The following is a 22,690-nucleotide window of genomic DNA, read 5'->3' on the forward strand; positions in this document are numbered from 1 at the left end:
CTTCAGTTTGACGACTATATGTGTTTATAATATCCCAAATGATAACTAGAAATTCCTCAAGCACTGCTGCTTCTTTGTAGTGGCTGTTTCCAGCACAGACAGCTGCACTCTCACAGCAATGGCTGTGGCATGTTTTCCAGTGGGTCCTGCCTGGGTAGGAGGGAGCAAATTCAAGATGAGAGCCAGATGGGAAAAGAGTAGCACCCACGCCATTGTGTTCTGCGCCTTCTCTGTCTCAGCAATGTTTGTTTTCTGAATTTTTACTTAGCAAGTAATAATTATTTTACAAATAATGACAAATGTTTTCATGTGTTTTCCAAATTTAAACTTCTAGTCTTCTCCTTACAGTAGAGTCAATATTTCTTGGAATGGTCTTTTAAGTAATTAAAATTTCATCTGTTAATAGCAATTATGAAATTAGAGATTCAAATAGGAGACTTCAAGCTCCCTTCCAACAGTATAAATTCTTTCGTTTTGAGAGGCACAGCCTTGTCTTCTGTTACTGTTTTTAATTAAGGACACCGTCTCCCTAAGTGAAAAAGATCTAGAAGGTATCTTGGGGGCAGGCATTTGGTACAGTGGTTAAGTCTTTGCTTGCAATGCCTGCATCCCATATCAGAATGCCTGATTCAAGTTCTGGTTCCTTTTGCATCCAGTCAACTTCCTGCTACTGTGCACCCTTGGAGGCAGCAGGTGGTGGCTCAAGTACTTGGGTCCTTGCCACCCACCTGGGAGACCTGGATTGAGTTCCAGGCTCCTGTTTCAGCCTTCCCAGCCCTGTCTGTTGCCGCTACTGGGGGAGTAAAACAGCGGGTGGAAGATCTCTCTCTCTCTCTCTCTCTCTCTCTCTGCCTTTCAAAGTAATTAATTAAATAAATACATTTTAACCAATTTTCTAAAATAAAGGTATTTTAATGGAAAAGCTACTGAAAAACTTTAAAAGCTTTAAAAGCTACAGTGATTATTTCTGTGGCAATCCTACTTGGGCAAAAGTACAGCTTGGTCTGTGATCATTATGCGCTGTTAGTATGTAACCCAAGAACGTGATGCATGGCTGTCTGCCTTGGTTTTTAGATGGCTGAATTTATGGCTGATTGGGTTCTTGAAGAGAAACTAAGATTAATTGCAAAACAACATGTTTTCAACATATCTCTAGGGGCCAGCATGTTTAGAGGTTTAGAGGTTTAAGCAGCCATCTGCAGTGCCGGTTCAAGTCCTGGCTGCTCCACTTCTGATCCAGCTCCCTGCTAATGTGCCTGGGAAAGCAGCAGAGGGTAGTCCATGTGCTTGGCCCCTGCACCTGCATGAGAGACCCAGAAGAAGCTCCTGGCTCCTGGCTTTGGCTTGGCCCAGCCCTGGCCCTTGTGACCATTTGGAGAGTGAACCAGCATGTCCTCTCTCTTTCTGTAACTCTGACTTTCAAATAAATAAATAAATACATAAAAGATATCTTTAAAAAATTTATTTGAGAGACGGAGAGATCTTCCATCTGCTGGTTTCCTCCCCCACTACCCACAACAACCAGGGCAGGGGCAGGCTTAAACTGAATGCCGACTCAGTCTGGGCCTCCTGTATATGTTGCAGGGACTCAAGTACTCCATCCATCATCTGCCTCCAACAGCGTGCATTAGCAGGAAGCTGAACCAGAAGTGGGGTCGCCGAGACTGGTACCAGGCACTTTAGTACGGATGAGAGCATCCCAAGCAGAAACTTAACTGCTGCAGCAAATACCTGCTCCTAAAAACTTTTTATTGTGGGAATTTAAGACATAGAAAAATAGAAGAAGTGTAAGAAAGTTATGTGTACCTATCACCCTGCTTCCATGATTATCAATATTATTTCACCTCTACCTGCTTTCTTCTCTCTCACTAGATTACTATTTTTAATAACTTTTTAAAAACATTTTAAAGTACCTTTTTATTTTTTTTTTAAGATTTGGGGCCAGCGCTGTGGTACAGCGGGTTAACACCCTAGCCTGAAGCGCCAGCATCCATATGGGTGCTGGTTCAAGTCCTGGCTGCTCCACTTCCAATCCAGCTCTCTGCTATGGCCTGGGAAAGCAGTAGAAGATGGCCCAAGTCCTTGGGCCCTTGCACCCACATGGGAGATCAGGAGGAAGCTCCTGGCTCCTGGCTTCAGATCGGTGCAGCTCCGGCCATTGCAGCCAATTGGGGAGTGAACCAGCAAATGGATGACCTCTCTCTCTCTCAAAAAAAAAAAAAAAAAAAAAAGAATTTAATTGGGCCATCTTTCGCTGCTTTCCCAAGTGCTTCACCAGAGAGCTGGATTGGAAGTGGAACAACTGAGACTTGAACCGGCACTCATAGAGAATGCTGACATTGCAGGCAGCAGGTTAACCTGCTGTACCACAGAGACAGCCCCCAGTTGTAACCATTTTGCTGCTAATGATAGAATTTAATAGCTGAATAATATTCCATTGTACATACACACACACACACACATTTATCCATTCATCTGATGATGGATGCCTTAATTGATACCATATTTTGGCTACTGTGAATAGAGCTGCTGTAAACATGGTGGTACAGGTATCTTTTAGATATAGTATGTTCATATCTTTTGGGTATATAGCTGGTAGTGGGATTTTTGGATCATATGGTGAGTCTATTTCTAGTTTAAGTTTCTATAAGAAATCTCTGTAGTGTTTTCCACAGTGGCTGCACTAATTTACATTCCCAACAAGAGTGTATAAGAGTTTCCTTTTCTCGCCAGCATTTGCTCCTCTCTGCTTTTTGGATAATAGCCATTCTGACAGATGAGGTGCTATGTGATTGTGGTTTTGATTTGCAGTCCCCTGATGACTACTGATATTGAATCTTTTTTTCATGTCCAGGTCCTTTGCTCATTTTTTTAACTGGATTGGTTGTTTTTTTGTTGTTGAGTTTTTTGAGTTGCTGATATATTCTGGATATTAATCCTTTGTCAGATATTTTCTCCCATTCTGTCAGATAGCTCTTTAATGATTGTTTCCTTTGCTGTGCACAGGCTTAGATTATTTTTTAACAAATTTGTTACCCTCTCATTTGTAAATATTTCAGCGTATGTCTCTAAATGATAAGGATTTTTAAAAAAACACACAGTAACAGTACAATTATCACACCTTAAAAAAATTAACGGAGGGCTGGCACTGTGGTGTAATGGGTAAAGCCGCCGTCTGCAGTGCCGGTATCCCATATGGGCACCAGTTTGAGACCTGGCTGCTCCACTTCCGATCCAGCTCTGTAACTCTGCCTTCAAATAAATAAATACATCTTTTAAAAAAAATTAACATTCTGTAATGCCGTCAAACATCCAGTCGTTTTTCAAATTTCCTTGATTCTCTCATTAATATATTTTACAGTTCATTCAGAGTATAAACAAAACACACTTGGCTGACGTGAGTCCTACGTCTCTGTTACCCCATCCTTCAGTTCTGCCGCCTGCCTCCTGAGCAGTAGCTAATGGAACCCACTCTGCAGGTGAGGAATCTGAGGCTAGGCAGGTGTCCGGAGCTGTGAGCCACAAAGCTGCGACTGAGTGCAGAGCCATTCGCTTGTGCTTTCTGTGCTGTGTGCATCGTTGCTCTCAGTACAGAAGCTTCCCCCTCTTCACAGGCTGTTCTGTCTGAGCCTTTGTTGCTAAGTGTGAAATGTCGCAAGGCCCCAGGGCTCAGCCTGGAAGTCCCCTGTCCACACAGGGTACTGCCGTCCTCTCCACCTGGAAGGGCTGGGTGTGTGTGTGTGTGTGTGTGTTGGCTACCAATTTCAGCTCTCACCTAAGTCTCCTTCCTCAAGTTCAGACTCACGTAGCCATCTGCTTATTCTGTATCTCCGCTCAGTTTTCCCAAAGGTGTTTCAAACTTAGCCTGTCCAAAACTAAACCTTAATTTCACTGCCAACACGCTGTCCTCCCCAAACCCCCTTTCCTCTTGTAGTAAATGGCCTCACTACTCACCCTGTTGCTCCGGCCCCAATCCCTGGCGTTCTCTACCCCACCCTTGTTTCTCCCAGACCCTGTGTCCCAGCAGATGCTTTTGGCTCTACCCTCAGAACATATTGTGGCACAGCAGGTTAAACTGCCGCCAGTGCAGCATCCCACATGGGTGTCACATCAAGTCCTGGCTATGTTACTTCCAATCCGACTCCCTGCTAATGTGCCTGGGAAAGCAACAGAAGGTGTCTCAAGTGCTTGGGCCCCTGCCACCCACACGGGGGGCCTGGATAGGGCTCCTGGCTTCAGTCTGGCCCAGTCTCAGCCATTGCAGCCATTTGGGGAGTAAACCAGTGAATGGAAAGATCTCTCTCTCTCTCTCTCTCTCTCTCTCTCTCTGTTTCTCCCTCTCTTTTTAACTTTGCTTTTCAAATAAATGCATGAATAAATCTTTAAAATCTGTCCATCTGTCTAGAGTCTCACCACTTGCCAGCACCCCACAGCAGCCATCCTTCCTTCTAACCGCCTTTGCGGTAACCCCCAGGCCACCCCCTTGCCTTTCTGCAGTTCTCCCTCCACCACAGCTGGGCAGCTCTGTGAAAAGCTAAGTCAGGTCGTGTTATTTCTCTGCTCAGAACCCTCCAGAGGCTGCTCCTCACACCCAGAACAAAAACCAAAATCTAGTCTATGTAACCCTAGAGACCTCCCCGCCCCTCCCTGTCGCTCACCCCCTCCAGGGATGCCAGAGGAGCGGCTTCCCAGCTCCAAAACCTGCCCGGAACAGCGCTGCACGCGGAGGCTTCCCCCTTGCTGGGCCCTTGCCCGTGATGCTCTTTCACCGCCTCCCTGTGGTTTGCTTTTGCTCCCTCCCTTCATCCACCTCTGCTCAGATGTCTCCTCTCCAGGCCCCTGCGCCACTCTGTCCACAGGAGAACTTCCGCCATTCCACTGTGCCCCCTCTACCTCATTGTTCCCTATGGCACTTACCACTGATGCTCCTTTTGATTGGTTTATTATGACTGCACTCTGTTAGCATGTACGCGCCATAAACATGGGGGCCTTGGTGCTGTGAATGCTGCCAGGCACAATAGTAAGTCTTGAATCAATATTTGTAAAATGAAATATGACTAATATCTTAGACATTAGATCTATTGCCTTCACTCATTCTCTTTTATTGAATATAATGAAAGATTTGTGTGTGTGATTTTTTTTTTTTTAAATAATAGGTTTAAGCCAGTCCTTGCTTATCTGGCCAAAGCTTATGTCAGTTTCATAACAGCAGAAAATAAGAGAGGCAGGGTCCGTGTTACCTGGCACACACCCTGTTATTCTGATGAAATCAAGACACACAGATAGCTTCCTGCTGAGACATCTGCGGTTTGCTCCTCCTGCTTCTTCCACATTGACACACACAGGGCAAGTCTGGTCCAAAAATGATCCTTTTTTTTTTTTTTTTTTTTTTTTTTTTTTTTTTGGACAGGCAGAGTGGATAGTGAGAGAGAGAGACAGAGAGAAAGGTCTTCCTTTTTGCCGTTGGTTCACTCTCCAATGGCCACTGCGGCCGGTGCATCTTGCTGATCCGAAGCCAGGAGCCAGGTGCTTCTCCTGGTCTCCCATGCGGGTGCAGGGCCCAAGCACTTGGGCCATCCTCCACTGCCTTCCCGGGCCACAGCAGAGAGCTGGCCTGGAAGAGGGGCAACCGGGACAGAATCCGGCGCCCCGACCAGGACTAGAACCCAGTGTGCCGGCACCGCAGGCAGAGGATTAGCCTGTTAAGCCACAGCGCCGGCCCCAAAAATGATCCTTCAGTTCTGTACACTGCCTCAGTTTCCTCAGTGTAACTGTGAACTGTGAACAGGGTTGTAGCTAAGAATAGACTGAAACAAACAAGCCTGCCCTTCGGGCTCCGCCTCTAGATGCCATCTCGTTCCCATTCATGAGGACTGTCACGTGTGTGGATGGCTGCCATCTCCTCTTGTATCACAGATCTAGCCGGCTGCGTCGCAGGGAACACAGCCCCACCCGCCCTGCAGGTTGCTGTATGTGGCTAGGGGCTGGCATCTGTTGGCCTACATTTCTGGCTCCTGGGCAACTCCTTGCCACTTTTAAAATGTACTTTTGTTGTATATATTTAAGGTATATATCACAGTGTTTTGATAGGCAAGATCTGTCAGGACAGAGATGTACTAACACCTAGCAATTAAGATTGTAGCAGTTGGGAAAGATTGTCCTGATGTTGCTGGAATCATCTAGACTGGCAGCTTGTTAACCTGAGCACACAACAGAGTCACCTGGGCAGGTTTTTAGACACGCAGGGTCCCAGGCCTCACTGTAGTCCGGGGTTGGGACAGGACTCTGGTTTTCTCTCCTCCCCACCTCCATCTCTCTCTGCAGTAGATCAAATATAGATAGCTCTTGAGACCCACTGTGGATTGGTTCTAGGAATCCCCAAGGATACCAGAATCTGCAGAAAAATAGGAGAGAGTATGTTGGGAAGGGCTTTTTGGGGAAGTTACATTTTGTCTGCCATGGGACGTATTAGGGGAAGAATATGTCACACAGGAAATAGCGTGGTGTGTTCAAAGAATTAAAAGCAGACCAGCATGGCTGGAGCACAGAGTGGCTGAGGGACAACTCGGCTGCTGGGGGGTGAAGTGGCTGGGGCCGCGCACGGAGGCCTTGTGAACACCCGTGAATGGTTTGGGTTTCCTTTCAAGTACTTTTCTCCAAAGAACTTCAAGTTCTGCATGGAGAATGAATTATAAGAGAACGGGTTGGAGCTTTGAGACCTGAATTATTCTCTGATGATGAACCAACAGGCCTAAACAAGTGGCACTGGGGATGGAGGGGAGGGGGCAGTTTCACATACACAAACACACATATATGTGCACATATAAAAAGGTATAGATATTTAAGGATTATTTATTTGAAAGGCAGAGTTACAGAGAGAGAGAGAGAGAGATCTTCCATTTGCTGGTTCACTCTCCTAATGGCCACAACAGCTGGGGCTGGACCAGACTAAAGCCAGGAACTCCATCTGGGTCTCCCATGTGAATGGCAGGGGCTCAACCAATTGGGTCATCTTCTGCTGCTTTCCCAGGCACGTCAGCAGGGAGCTGGATTGGAAGTAGAGCAGCTGGGACTCCAGACAGCACTCACATGGGGTGCTAGCGTTGCAAGCAGCATCTTAACCCATTGCACCACAGTGCCAGCAGCATTAGGGTATATATTTCAACACAGCAGAACTTGCTGGTGAGTGGGGTGAGGGAAAGGATGGGAGGAGCAGAGAAGACACCTGGGGGTTCTGGAAGCAGTGTAGGGTGTGGTCAAGTACCCCCCCCCCACTGTGGCTTTTTCTGTAAAATGGGGACATAAGGTACCTCTCTACCGGGTGAGTAGCTACTGACGTTAGGACAGCACTTAGCACTTAGGACAGAGGTTGGCACACGACCAGACACTCTGTGGACAGAAGTGATGTGGGTGATGGTAATTTGTCCAGGGTCACACAGCTGGTCAGCAGCAAGTCCAGGACAGGGAGCCAAGGCAGAGCGTTTTGGTTTAGTGTGTTTCATGCTACACTGAGCTGCCTCCTTCAATTACCTTTGAACTTTTTTGTTTATGTAGACACTTGGTAGAGGGTTTGGTTGTCTTAGTCCAGGATAAGTCACACTTGCTGTAACATGTGAGTGTTGCACCAAACATGATAAATTGCTAGGGTTTTCTGCATAGCCTAGAATTCCAGATTATTTTGGCTACCCATAATACATGTCATTCCAGACAAAACACAGGACCCCGACAGCAGAAGGAAAGGGGTACTGGAAGAAAGATGTTCTGAGGCTAGCTTTTAAATATGAAAAGCAATATCTTCCAGAACGCAGACATGCTCATGTTACCCACATGCATAGGCTGGAGTAGGCGTGTACCCTACAACAGGAGACAGCGTTAAGAGTCCTTAATACTGGAAGTGAGAGGTCAGTGCATGCCAGGAAGGGGAAAGAAATAAAGCTCAAAATGTTAGCGCAACTGCCCCAGATTGTCAGGTTTCTGGTGCTACATCTTCAAGAAGTGTTTGAAGTGCTTCTATCTGTCAGTTTCAACTAAGCTAATTTAAAAATATGGCTCTTTGTATTGTGCCTTTTTCATGAACCTCTGTGAGTGTAATGCATCCAATATGTGCGGGCAAAGCCTACAGCCTCAGCCCCGCCCCACCCCATGTCTGAGAAGCAGCGTCGGGAAGCACGCTGTTGCACCTGCAGGGGTCTGTCATTTTACCGAGTGGGACCGGAGACCACTTTTAGCATGTCTTGTCGGAAAGTTCCAGATAACAGTGAGAGAAATGCCAGCTTGGCCCTTCCGCCCTCATGTTCACTGTCTGTTGTGTTGCACCTCTATCTCAAACAGCGTGGGGACGACTGTTCTTCATTACCAGGGAATGTGAGTCATTCCCAGATTTGTGTGATTGGGATTCCAAAGCATTGCTGTATCCCATGGTCTTATTAAATCCAAGTGTCAGTGCAGCCTTTCAGACTATAGGGGAGAGCTCAGTTACAGCTGGTGACCTGGTTCTGGTTACCACACAGAGTAACTGGCGAGAGAGCCTTGACACACACACCCCTCCCCGAGTACCCAGAATTCCACACGCATGGTTGTTACCAACTGCTCTCCGGTTTGGGGGTTTCCTAGTTGGTTCACTTCATGGGCTTTAGTGCATTTCAGCTCCCTGTTTATATTTCCAATGGGGATCTGTATGTTTTATGGAAAAATGTTCTAGTGTCTGTAGATAAGCTAGTGCCAAGATTAGCCTGGAGTTTAGAGGGAGTACCTCGTTGCAGGTTGATTCAGCCCCGGCACTGTTAACTGCACTGTGTCCAGGATCTAGCAAGACGTTATCCATTTCCAACTTGGTCCAAAGAAAACAAATAAAACATCAACCAGAGAGGGAGGAGGCTGTAAATGTTGCCAGCAAATTAGTGTGCTCTGTCTTTTCTTTCTCCTAGAGTGTTTCACAGCCAATGGTGCAGATTATAGGGGAACACAGAACTGGACAGCACTGCAAGGCGGGAAGCCATGTCTGTTCTGGAACGAGACCTTCCAGCATCCCTACAATACTCTGAAATACCCCAACGGCGAGGGCGGCCTGGGTGAGCATAACTACTGCAGGTAAGACAGGACCACTCAGTACTGCAAGAAATCTCTAGTCTCCTCTTTTTTTTTTATTTTTTTAAGATTTATTTTATTTATTTGAAAGGCAGAATTACAGAGAGAGGTAGAAACAGAGAGAGAGAAGTCTTCCATCCGCTGGTTCACTTCCCAGATGGCCGCAACGGTCAAAGTTGATCTGATCTGAAGCCAGGAGCTTCTTCTGGATCTCCCACACTATGCAGGGGCCCAAGGACTTGAGCCATCTTCCACTGCTTTCCCAGGCCATAACAGAGTGGAATAGCCGGGACTTGAACCTGTGCCCTTATGGGGTGCTGGTGTTGTAGGCCGGAGCTTTAAACTGCTGCACCACAGTGCCGGCCCCTAGTCTCCTCTTGCATTCCTTTCCAACCCTACTCACAATGAAGGGAAGCTTTTCTTTCTCCTTCTGGCCATCTCAGAAGGCCTTTCTAAATGTTCTCCCACACCTTACACCTCTCTCTCCACACTTGATCTTAGCCAAAAAGCTGAGAAGCAATCTTTCTCCCTCCCTCCCTCCCTCCCTCTCTCTCTCTCCTGCTCTTTTCAGGTTGGTTGTTTGATTCTGGCTTGCAGAGCTCTGTTTGTTGTCTCATCACTTACTTTTCTCTTTGGGAAGGTTGTCTTAGTTGGCCCTATCACCAGAGGATGGTGCACACGCAGCAAAGCTTCCTAAGCAGTGCGGATGTAGTTGGTCAAACCATCTATGACCCAGCCCTCCCTCTGCTTCTGCCTGCAGTATCCTGCCTCTGGCCAGTCCCACATAGCCTTGCTCTGGGGGCAGGTGTATCCATCAGATGGGTGCTGTTTACTTCTTTTCAACAGACTAAGGTGTTTGCTTTTTACTTCCTGACTTCCTGTCTGACTCTAGCAAGGGCTCTTTTTTTTTTTTTTTTTTTTTTTTTGACAGGCAGAGTGGACAGTAGAGGGAGACAGACAGAAAGGTCTTCCTTTGCCGTTGGTTCACCCTCCAATGGCCGCCGCGGGAGGCGCGCTGCAGCCGGCGCACCGCGCTGTTCCGATGGCAGGAGCCAGGTGCTTCTCCTGGTCTCCCATGGGGTGCAGGGCCCAAGAACTTGGGCCATCCTCCACTGCACTCCCGGGCCACAGCAGAGAGCTGGCCTGGAAGAGGGGCAACTGGGACAGGATCGGTGCCCCGACCGGGACTAGAACCTGGTGTGCCGGTGCCGCAAGGCGGAGGATTAGCCTACTGAGCCACGGCGCCGGCCTCTTTTTTTTTTTTTAAAGATGTATTTATTTATTTGAAAGTTACAGAGAGAGAGAGAGAGACATCAATCTTCCATCTGCTGGTTCACTCCCCAAATGGCCACAATGGCGAGGGTTGGTGCAGGGTGAAACCAGAAGCTAGAAACTTCTTCCAGGTCTCTCACATAGGTGCAGGGGCCCATGGACTTGGGCCATCTTCTGCTGCTTTCCCAGGCACATTAGCAGGCAGCTGGATCAGAAGTGGAGCAGCTAAGACTCAAACTGGTGCCCATATGAGGTGCCAGCACTGCAGGTGGCAGCTTAACCCACTGCACCAGAACGCTGGCCCCTAGCAGGGGCTCTTAATCTGATACACACGATGCTTCAAATTTTATTCATGATTTTATGGGAAGATGATCTGTGGCTTCAAGTAGGTTCTCAGAGTTATCTATGATTAGCACAAGTTAAGAATCACTGGTATGTCTGGGGCCAGCAGTGTGGATTAAGCCACTGTCTGCAACACCAGCATCCTATATGGGAACCCATTGGAATCTTGGCTGCTCCACTTCCAATCCAGTTCCCTACTAATGGCCTGGGAAAGCAGCAGAGGATGGCCCATTTTCTTGGGTCCCTGAACCCACATGGGAGACCTGAAAGAAGCTCCTAGCTCTTAGCTTTGGTCTGGCCCAGCCCCAGCCATTGCAGCCTTTTGGGAAGTGAACCAGCGCATGGAAGATCTTTCTCTCTTCCTCTCTCTCTCTCTCTGTAGCTCTTTCAAATCAGTAAGCTTTAAAAAAAAAAGCACTGGTATATAGAGACTAGAGCACAGATTCTAGGCACTTTGGTTGTACATTTTAGCAGCTTAAAAAAAAATTTAGCTGGGGCCATCGTTGTGGCATAGTGGGTTAAGCCGCCACCTATAACAGCACCAGCATCCCGTATGGGTGCCGGTTTGAGTCTCAGCTGCCCCTCTTCTGATCTAGCTCCTTACTAATGTGCCTGGGAAAACAGGGGGGATTGGCCCAAGTGCTTGGGCCCCTGCACCCACGTGAGAAACTCAGAGGAAACTCCTGGTTCCTGACTTTGGCCCCAGCTGTTTTGGCCATTTGGGGAATTCACTCTAAGTGGAGCAGCTGGGACTTGCGCCAGCAGTCATTTGGGATTCCAGCATCACAAATGGTGGCTTAACCCACTGTGCCACAATGCCAGTCCCACGTATTAACTCCTTGCTTCCAAAATCCCAGAAATATGACTCATGGCTCAGCAATATGGTGACTCTAACTGTTAATAGGACAGATACAAAGGAGCCATTGGAACAGGTAAGAGCGATTACTGAGCTCCGCTGGAGCACCACACTGCATCCGTGGTTCCACCAACACATTGGCTCTCAGCCATATGGCACTGTCGATCCAGCTGAGCCAACACGTGTGTTACTCTTTATTTTGCGTGTGCTATGTACTCTTGCTAACACTCCAGGGCCCTTCTGATTGTCTTGAAGTCATCAGGCCTCTAACCCAGGTTTTCTTTATGCTAGTACCTTCAACTCTCTCTCACCTCTGTCTGCACTTATGTCAACTGACCATCCCCCTATATTTGCTACTGTTATAGCCTTCCGTTTATTATTATAAAAATACAAACAGCTTGTTCCAAAAAATTTCTCAAACGTTGAAGATATATTTCTCAATCACTGCTGAATATGTGTGCATGTATATACATAAATACACTGATACAGATTGTTTAAATAGTTAAAGTTTCCCATTTTACCTCTTTCCCTGAAAGCCCCCTCACCAAATTCTACTTCCCAGAGGTAATAATTTGTAAATGTGCTGATTTATATTTTGCTATTTGTTAAGTTTATTTTTGTTAAAATTACATGTTCTGGGGAAGGCATTCGGGATAGTGGTTAAGATGCCATTTGAGATGCACATATCCCATATTGTGTTCAAATCCCAGCTCCACTCCTGATTCCAACCTCCTGCTAATGTGTATCCTGGGAGCCAACAGGTGTTGGTCAAGAACCTGGGTCCCTGCCACCCCTGTGGGAGACCCAGATTGAGTCCCAGGCCTCCAGTTTCAGCCTGGCCCCGCCCCAGCTGTCAAGGGCATTTAGAGAGAGAACCAGTGGATCCGAGACCTGTGTCTGCCTTTCTGTCTGTCTTTCTGTCTCTCTACCTTGCAGATAAATAAAATAAATAAGTTAAAAAACTTTTAAGTTACAGATGCTCATTAAGAATGCTTTTACATTCTATTTTTAAAATTGTACATGTTAATTTTTTTTCATAAGTCAAAAATTTAGTCCCACTTATCTCTGGGTTATTACCTTCCCCTAGCTTTTCTATTTGTAGGAAGAGTTGGGCCGGGCTGGAAGGAATGTTTAGGAAGAGAAAGTAGTGTTTGGTTTTGGTTTTATGTAGTTAACTTACTCTCTTGTTCTGAAATGTCTCTTGGTTTATTCTACTACTCTTGCTTCCTGTCAAGCAAATCTTCTTAGAAGAACTCCTGTTTTTAAGTCTGGCTTTAAGGTAAATGAAAATTTTCTAGTGAGTTATAATTTATATGAAAAACATTTTTTTCTAGTAGATGAACACGTACGTATGTCTACGACTTGTATTCCAGAATCTCACTAGTAAATATCCATCCATTAAGAGAAAAGTGGGAGCCAGCATGGCCTCCTTTTTCTTTAGCTTTGGCAGGGTGCAGCCCTACCCTTTGATTTGATGGAATGTACCAGACCTGAACTACCAGTTTATACTTCAAAAGGGGGAGAGGCCGAAACTGTTGATTATTATCACATCTGAGGCCAGGCCTTTTGTTTTCGTGCTGTGGCAAAGTAAGGATGAATTTGCTTGTTGCTTATTAAGCTGTTATGATGCTTTTCAAAATGGTTTTGACATTGATAATAAACAGTTGTTTTCTAAGGGCTTTCCCCAATACTACATCAAAGCTGCGCAGTGAGCAGAGGGCAGAGAATGACAGTGAAATGCTGTTTAAAGAAGGCCTTTGTACAAGCTCCCGACTTTGATTTCGCGGCTGACACCCGACACCGCGTTGGTCCTGTGTGGCTTTTTTCAGATCCATTACATTTGAGATGTCTGAGTGTTGGCGAGCGATGGGAACACACTTCTCTGGGCTGGGCTCGAAGTATCTGGATTAGAGGGGGAGACAGAGACTGGGGAAGAGCAGAGTTGGCACTGGCACCTGCCTTTGGGCGCAAGAAATAAAAGGACCCTTTGTGCCTGGGGGAAGCTTATCTTCTGGGCTGCACAATAGGCTTATCCCACTCAGGCCTGATAGGGGTTGCTCCAAAGCTGGGCTGCCGGGTCTTTGTGCCTGCTTCCGGCCCAACCAGAGTGTCAGGTTTCCCGAGTTGTGAGTCGGAATCAAAGGGGCTTTTCTGTGTGTCCAGCAGCCCCTGCCGCGGTTTGATCTGCTTCAGCAGTGCTCCCTGTTTTATTGTCATGGCATCTCGGAGTTGAAAAGACCTTCAAAGGGCATTATTATTCCAAGCCACTGTCAATTTAGAAATGTGAAATAAAGGTTTTGAAAATAGTGTTGGTACTGGGAGAGCGGGATCGCAGGTTCTGAGCCTCTGGCACAGTTTTCTTTATAGTTCTCTGAGGGGTCAATATTTTGAGGAAGAAAAAGGATCCTTTTCTCTCAAACCGGAGTTGACCAGTCTGATCCTGGTGAAAGATTGCCAGTAGAGGCTGTATCATGTGAATGTTTTAATGCTAAAAAATTGTGCAGTTAGCATAATTTGTTGTTGCAGTAATGAGAAAATAAAGAAAACCAGAAAAAAAATGAAGTTAACAATAGTCGCCTCATCTAGAGATAAGTATTTACTTTTTTTATTTGGAAGACAGCTGTCAGCAGCTGGTTCACTCCCCAAGTGCCCATAACTGGGGCCAAAGCTGGGAGCCAGGAGCTCAGTCCAGATCTCCTGTGGAGGTGGCAGGAACCCAGTCACTTGGGCCCACCACTGCAGATATGGGATGGGGGGTGGGGAGCGGTCTTACCCCTAGACCAAACCTCTGCTCCTATAGATACGTACTTTCAAGAGTTTTGTAAATATTTTTTTCCTCACTGTGTGTTTTCAAAACATGGAAATGTGTCATCTGTTGTGTTTTTACAATTGCCTTTAACAACAAGAACAACAAACTGGGAAGGCGTTGTGTTCTGTATTGATGTGAGGATCCGTGCCACATTCGCCTTCAGCCCTGCTGTCTAGCGTTCCCCTGTATGGCCATGCCGTGTTTACTTAACCGTCGTTTATCACTGGACATTTAGTGTTTCCAGCTTTTTCATGAAAATGCCTTACTAAACATCTCTATAAGTAAACATTGCCTTAGAATAAATTCCTGAAGAGGAGATTGCCACATAAAGCGTTTGCATATTTTTAGGGCCTTTGACTGTAATTACCAAATTGCCCTCCTGACCATTTGCGTCAGTTCACGTTCTCGTTGACATGCTGAAAACACCCATGCTCATTCCCCAACTGCAATCCCCACATTCACCTTGAAGGTGCCCATGCTGTTCGGCGTGGTTAGTTCTGTGGCCAGTTGTCCTAGCTACACCACAGTGAGTCTGTCTGAGCCTGTGATCACCTTTTGTCACTTCCGCTAACTCAGGTACATCAGAGTTGACAGATCTGCTCTTGGAATAATACCCTTCTTTGCCCTCTTGATAAGAGAGAGCACTGAGATGCATAGAGTATAGAAGCTGGAGCAGTTATGGTTCTGAAGAACTGAACAGAAATGATCTGCTTGACTGAAGGCATCAGAGGTGGCCTTGTCTGTATTCTTTCCCCCGACAGAAACCCAGATGGAGACGTGAGCCCCTGGTGCTATGTGGCAGAGCATGAGGACGGCGTCTACTGGAAGTACTGCGAGATCCCCGCTTGCCAGAGTAAGGCTGCGCCGTGTGACCGCCGGGTCGCGGGCCGTGAGGCCATGAAGGCTGGGGTTGCAGGGCGGAAGCTTCCCCAGAAGTCAGTGGTTCGGGCTGGCTGACTCTATCAAGTAGCTGAAAGCACAAGCTGTCTTGGCTAAGGATCCTCACCTTTCTTGTTGAGGCTTTTCAAGAAGGGGAAGGCCGGTTCCTCATCATCCTGCTCTATGAGTATTTCCTTGGTCGGTAAGCCCAGTGAGAATGGCTTCTGTTGGTTAATTTCTTTCTTCAAGATTTTATTTATTTATTTGAGAGGCAGAGTTACAGACAGAAAGGGAGAGACAGAGAGAAAGATCTTCCATGCACTGATTCCCTCCCAAAATAGTCACAATGGCTTGGGCTGGGCTGATCTGAAGCCAGGATCCAGGAGTTTCTTCCGGGTCTCCCACGTGGGTGTGGGGGCCCAGGGACTTGAGCCATCTTCTACTGTTTTCCCAAGGCCACAGCAGAGAGCTGGATCAGAAATGGAGCAGCCAGAACTCGAACCAGCACCCATATGGGATGCCGGCACTGCAGGCAGCAGCTTTACCCACTATGCCACAACACCAGCTCATGGAATGTGTTTTTAAATATGCCAAAGGAACAGGGCTTCTCAATTCCTAAATCTGAAGAAAAGGATAGTTCATTCATAATTGTACCTGGTTTATTTGGTCTTTACTATTGAAACCCACTCCATGCATGCTTGGGAAGGGAGGCTTGTGTGTGCAGAGGGCACAGAGGGTGATGTGTCCTTCTGCCTCACGCCCAGAAGAGCTGTCTGAATTCTGATGCCTCAGGAGAAGAGGCAGCCCCTGAAGCAGCGCCACAGGCCCATTCCTCGCCTTTCAGAACTTGAACTTCCGAACGTAACCACTGGCTGGCAGTTAGGCCCAGCTTCCCACCTGAGTGTGCCTAAATTTAGTCCCCAAATCGAGAAAACAGTAAGGATCAAAAGAATGGGCTTTTGCTCAGTCTGCTTAATCAGATGTTTAAAATGAAAAGCATTCATTTGGCTCTGGTTATCTACAGAAGGGGCAGGGGCGAGGAAAGCAGATTTCCCTCGGTCCATTTGCTCGACACAAAGATGGCCTTTGAGAGGCAGCCTGTGTCACTCTCAGGAGTGGCGAGAGGGGATTTCAGTCTGTGCACTTGTGTTCAGAAAGATAATCTTCAACTTGCACTTATAAAATATAATTTGAGCCAATAGGATTCGATTCATGTGGTCATTGAAACTAGGTTCCAGGAGAGAGGATAGTAGCAAAATGGCACAAACCATGTAGTATTCCTCTCATTCAGAATGAGAGGTCTTTGGAAAGTTTGTGGAAAAATGGAATTTAACCATCAGCTTACTTTGGTGCAAAAAAAAATTGAAATCCATATCTACTGGGGATCTTCAACAAGTTGATAGAAATACATATGAAAAAACTATGCATGGATTTCAGAATTTTTCACATGAAAATAGACTGTCTTTTAGTTCCATTTCCCACAAACTTTTTTTTTTATTTATTTATGGGGCTGGTGCTGTTGTGTAGTGAGTTAAGCTGTCTTCTGCAATACCATCATCCCATTTGGGTTCCAGTTCGAGTCCTAGCTGTTCCACTTCTGATCTGGCTCCCTGCTAATCTGCCTGGGAAATCAGCAGAAGACGGCCCAAGTGCAGGGGCCCCTGCACCCACTTGGGAGACCCAGAAGAAGCTCCTGGCTTCAGATCAGCCCAGCCTCGGCCATTATGGCCATTTGGGGAGTGAACCAGCAAATGAAAGATCTGTCTGTTTATCTCTGCTTGCCTCTCTGTAACTCTGACTTTCAAACAAAGAAATAAATCTTTTAAAAAGATTTTTCTATTTGAGAGATAGAATTACAGAGAGAAAGAGGCAGAGGCAGAGAGAGAAGTCTTCCATCTGCTGGATCACTTCCCGAATGGCCACAACAGCCAGGGCTGGGCTGGACCAAAGCCAGGAACCGTGAGCTTCTGGGTCATCATTGAAGGGGCCCAAGCACTTGGGCCATCTTCCGCTGCTGTCTCAGGTGAATTAGCAGGGAGCTGGATTGGAGGTGGAGCTGCTGGGACTCGAATCAGCTCCCATACGGGATGCCAGCGCTGTAGGCGGTGGCTTAACCCTCTGTGCCACAGCACCGGCCCCTCCCACAAACTTTTTGGAGTATCCTTGTATTTTCTAGATGTGCCTCACTGTTCCAAAATAGGAAAATTAAATATTTGAATTTTTTTTCTGGGCCTTTGATAATCCTCTCAAAGCTTTACAGCTGGCCTTGAAGTGGTCTGGGCAGGGAGACTTGCAGAGGTGAGGAGTTAGACCTCAATAGCACCTGGTTTGTTTCTGGCTTTGGTTCTTTGGAAAACCCTTCAGTTGGCCCCGTGGGCACCAGGGCTCCCCAGCAAGCTGAACCTCAGCCCTGGAGTCTGGCTAAATATTGTGTTTCTCATGTGTCTGTTTAACATGGATTAAAAACAAACAAACAAAAAAAAACCTCTTGCACTGTTTGCAGCAAGAGACCTTGGTAATTGCCTGGTGGATTTAACAGAGATACAGCCTGCCTATTTGGGGCCACTTTTGCCCTATTTCTGGAGTGAAGTCATAGTTTTCATGAAGAATACTAACCCTCTGTGTGAAGCCCACTGTTCCTGACTAGCATTTTGCTTGTTATACAGGAAAAGGCCTGTGACAGGATCAGGTTCCTGGAAAGTTTGTATCTGAATATGACAGAGCCAGCAGGCGTCAGGGCATGAATGTTTAGGGACAAAGCAGAATCTTGTTGGATGCTAGGCCGCTGTGCAGACCGGAATCTGCCGCTTGACGTGTCACATGGCAAGCTGCAACAGGCAGGACACAGAGATGAAGAATGACTCAAAAAGTGGCAAATAGAAATTTGACCTACAGAGCATGGTTCAGAACTTAGTGTTGACAGGAAAACAATTCCGATTTGCAATTGCCCTTCAAACTGCTCCTGCCAGTATTTTTCTCAGAAACCCCAAGTTCTTACTGCGGCCGGGAGAAATGCAGATTTTATTATTTTTTAATTTTGATTTTATAATTTATTTAGTTTAAAGGCAGAGAGTGAGAGATCATACATCCACTGTTTCACTCCCCACACACTCACACAGCCAAGGCTGGGCCAGGCTGACGCTGGGAGACAGGAACTCAATCTGGGTCTCCCACACGGATGGCAGGGACCCAGCTGGTTGAGCCATCACCTGCTGTCTCCACGGGTTCACATTAGCAGGGAGCTGGACTCAGAAGCAGAGCTGGGACTTGAACTCAGGTACTCTCATGTATTTTGCTGCCATTCATACCTTAACTGCTGCACCACATGGCCACCCTGAGATGCAGATTTTAAAAGCAAATCCCAACATGATCAGTTTTCACAGCAGCTGGAATCCTATCCCCTAGGGCTCTGAGTTCTATTGGCTTGGCTGTTGAGGGGGAAAATCATTTGATTTACGATCGATTGGTCCTTTGTACATTTCTCTTTGGTCGAGTGATCATCCTCACCATTGTCGTTTCTTTTCGTTTCATGTCTTTTGAGGGATATGCGTGTGTGTGCCCAGCACGGTCATTGTTTTACTGTTTCACCTGTAGGTTCTTTATGCAAGTTTCGTCAGGTTTTTAGAAAGTTAACATTGTGAGTTAGAAGGACCTAAAAATGGTGTTTAAAGGCAGATATAATTTTTAAAGTTTTACTTATTTATTTGAAAGGCAAGGTTACAGAGAGGCAGAGAGATTTAAACCTAGGGCTCCCTATAGCATGACCAGTGCCGCCACCTTCACATTCTAAAGAGGAGCCCCGTTTTCTTTATTTCCTTGAAAACATTGGCCCTGGTGGATCGGGACTACTATTGAGGTCATTCTTCAGAATTTCCTTTGTGGATTGTCTGGGAATTAAAGTTTGAAATTCTGATAGTATGCTGTATTATTAAGATTGCCTTTTTGACATCGTGGAAACCAAAGGATTAACTTAGTGGCGACAGAGGGTCTGTCAGCTCTAAGTCATTTTCTTTTCTTCTTTGGGTTTGGGAAATCCCGAGCCTTGGGAGCAAAGCAGGCTGCAAGGGCATCCAGCAAACATCTGCTGCGTGGGAGAGCCTCTCCAGAGTGCTGGGCCGTCTCCGCGGGTGTTCCCGGCCCAGCTGTTGTCAGCTGAGAAAGGGGTCCCCGGGATTGGACCCTCTGCACCAAACACTCCATCAGCAGCTTTGTCCAGGCCTCAGGGCCTCTCCCAACACCACGCTTCACTGCTGTGGACTGGAGTTCCTCTTCTCTGAATGACACCTCTGTGTGCACCACTGACACTTTGCAACCAGGAAGAAATCCCTAACTGTAGCCAAAGCCCAAGCAATATTGAAGGGAGCATTAATGATATAAATTATGCAGGCTAATGTGTTCTGTCTTTTATCACTTCTGCCTTTCAATTACAGCTCCTTCATGTCTTTGTTAAATGGAACACTTTTAGACTGCCCAAATTAGCATGGTTAAAATTCTGTTTCCTTGCTTATTCTTACTTTACGTGATTAGTTTTGTTTTCCTAACCGGATTTAGCTGTGCGGGAATGGGGATTGCCCTGGGATCTCTGTGTGGGAGAGATTAGCGCAGAAAGAGGGCCTCCAGGGTTTCCCTTGAAACTGCACTCACAGAGCAGGCATCCGGGTTGAACCTGGATTTTGTGTGTTTTGTGGAAGGTGCTGATGGAATTTATGGCGCCTTTTCCCCCTCCAGACTTTCCTTGGCAACCACTGGAAAGAGCAATACATTTCCACAATCTTCTGCCACACCAAGCACAGAGGAGGCCTAGCAGGTGCAAGCTAAATATTCTTCCTTGATGTTGTGAAGTCACGTCTCTCCCCACAGGAGACACCACAAGCCAGTGGAAGGAATGTGGCTTCAGAGTCACCCAGCTTGAGTTTGAATCATTACTCCCTGAATAGCTGTAGGCCAGATGACTGCCCTCCTAGCCTGGGCCTCCTCATCTGTGCCTTCCAGGGCGATTTGGAAGATTAAACAAAGAACCGGAACACCGGTCCAGGACCTGGCTCCTGTTAGGCATGGAGGTCCCAGCAGGTATCGTGGTGAGGAGCTTCCCCAGGGAGTGGACTGCCACCGGCGTGTTCCTGTCATCCAGTTCCCGGACTCTGCTGGCATAACCTGCTTTTTATTTCGTCCATCCCTTCTTGATCAGGGGGTTTTGTGTTGGGCCTCAGCTGCTGCAGTGGCCGATCCCTGGGGCCTGCTGTGGCGTTGGACACAGGCAACATAAGAGGCCCCGCATTTGTGCTGATGATGCAGTTTTATGCTTTCAAACCTGGCATGGACTCCAGTATTTTTTGTTTTTGGCAGTGCATATTACTTAATTTTCCATTAAAGAAAATACAGTGTTTCTGAACCCAGTGGACGTTTTCCTCGGTGACAGAAAAGGAGGAAGTCACTCGGGCCAGAAGGGTGACTGCCTGAAAATCTCTCCACCAGCGCTTGCCCCTAAGGAACACACGTAAACCGAAGCTGCGGCCCCTCAGTCTTGGGGTGTGATTGGGAATCTGAGCCGCAGACATCGCATAAACCCGGACGCTAGCACAACTGATGAATGAGTGCTGTGTTGTGAGGGGGCGTGCTGTGCGGTTGTGAAGAGGAGAACCCAGCCAGGTTTGCAGAAATTTGGAGTCAAGTGAATGGGGCCTGGATGGGTCCAGGCACGACAGGTCAGGGACAGCGTGATGGAGGCTTGGAGGAAGGACATGGAAGTGACAGACGTGTAGGTTGCGATCCCGGCTTCCTGGAGTAGAGGAGTTAAGGATTTGGAAAGGAGTCAGGCCAGACCTTGAACGCCAAAGTTGAGTAGATGCAACTGATGGGCTAAAAGCCTTAGATTAGGAAGATGAGCCCAGTGTCCGTTTACAGGATAGACTAGAGGGAGGAAGTTTGGGGGAGAGGAGGCTGGGTGTAGGTTTATTTTTTCTTAAGATTTATGTATTTATTTGAAACACAGAGTTCCAGAGAGAGAGAGAAGAGATGGAGGGAGAGAGACATCTTCCATCTGCTGGTCCACTCCCAAAATGGCCACAACAGTCAGGACTCAGCAAGGCCAAAGCCAGGAGCTTCTTCCAGGTCTCCATGTGGGCACAGGGGCCCAAGCATTTGGCCATCTTCTGCTGCTTTCCCAGGCACATTAACAGGAACCTGGATGGGAAGTGAAGCAGCCGAGACTTGAACCCACGCCAATATGGGATGTTGTGCTGCAGGCAGTGGCTTAACCGGCTGCACCGCAGTGCTGGCTGGCCCTAGGTATAGATTTCTTTGTGTGTTTTTTTTAATATTTATTTATTTGAAAGGCAGAATTACAGAGAAGCAGAGACAGAGAGAGAGAGGTCTTCCAACTGCTGGTTCACTCTCCAGATGGCCACAACTGCCAGAGCTGCACCAATCCAAAGCCAGGAGCCAGGAGCTTCTTCCAGGTCTCTCACATGGGTGCAGGGGCCCAAGGACTTGGGCCACCTTCTACTGCTTTCCCAGGCCATAGCAGGGAGCTGAATCGGAAGTGGAGCAGCCGGGACTCGAACCGGTGCCCATGTGGGATGCCAGCACTGCAGGCGGCGGCTTTAACTGCTACACCACAGGCTGGTCCCTGGGTATAGATTCCTAAATGAAGAGATAAGAGCTTGGGCTATAATAGAGCACTGAGATAAGACAGGAAGGGTTAAATCCAAGATGTGTTTAGGAAGAAGCTAGCACTTGATGACAAGTGGAATATGTCAGAGGTGAAGCAGCAGGAAGAGCAGAAGATGACTCTGTGATTCCTTGCCTGGGAGAAAACAAACAGAAACACAAAGTCCAAGCCAACAAACTGAGCTCTCTTTCCCAGGGACGCAGCTGTACCATTCTTCTTGAACTTGTACTGACCTTTTATCAAATAAGGTGTTTCAGTTGTTCACTGCTGCGTAGCAAAGCACCCAAGCCCTAGTGACCTCACCCAACCGCCGTTAGCATTTCTCCCAGTTCCGGGAGCTGGCTGCGTTTCCGCTGGGTGGCTCCCCTGCCTCTCACCCAGGCTGCTTCTCTCAGGTGGCTGCATGCTGCTACACGTGCTGCAGGGGCCAGGATGTCCAAGAGGGCTTCAGCCTTCTACCCACAAACTTCTCTTTCTCAAAGGGTACTCAGACCTCTGCTATGGTAGTGACTTCCGAGAGAGAGGAAGCAGAAGCTGCCAATCCTCTAAAGCCAAGAACTCAGAAGTCCACCATATTTACTGATCAGCAAGTCACAAGGCCAGCCCAGGCTTAGGAGGAGGGGAAATCAATTCAGTCTCTTACAGTGGGAGCAATATGCATGTTTCTGGAGGAGAGAGATCATTAGCGCCTTCTTTAAGATCATCTACTATATTAAATTACCAGGAATTAAGTTTTAGAGAAGCAGTTCCCACCAGGAGGACACTACTGCTATGA

At 47.1% G+C, this 22,690-nt stretch overlaps 1 protein-coding gene across 2 annotated transcripts in view; it reads left to right on the forward strand.

The window, feature by feature from the left end:
- The window catches only part of KREMEN1 (kringle containing transmembrane protein 1), a 65,089-nt gene that overhangs the window by 11,212 nt on the left and 31,187 nt on the right, over positions 1 to 22,690 (forward strand). For both annotated transcript variants that reach the window (XM_062182139.1, XM_062182140.1), the window contains exons 2-3: positions 8,928 to 9,090; positions 15,128 to 15,219. In XM_062182139.1, coding sequence (XP_062038123.1) covers positions 8,928 to 9,090; positions 15,128 to 15,219 — 255 coding nt within the window. The remainder of the gene's footprint in view (positions 1 to 8,927; positions 9,091 to 15,127; positions 15,220 to 22,690) is intronic.

Source organism: Lepus europaeus, chromosome 23 (assembly GCF_033115175.1).
Source record: "Lepus europaeus isolate LE1 chromosome 23, mLepTim1.pri, whole genome shotgun sequence".
Lineage (NCBI taxonomy): Eukaryota > Metazoa > Chordata > Mammalia > Lagomorpha > Leporidae > Lepus > Lepus europaeus.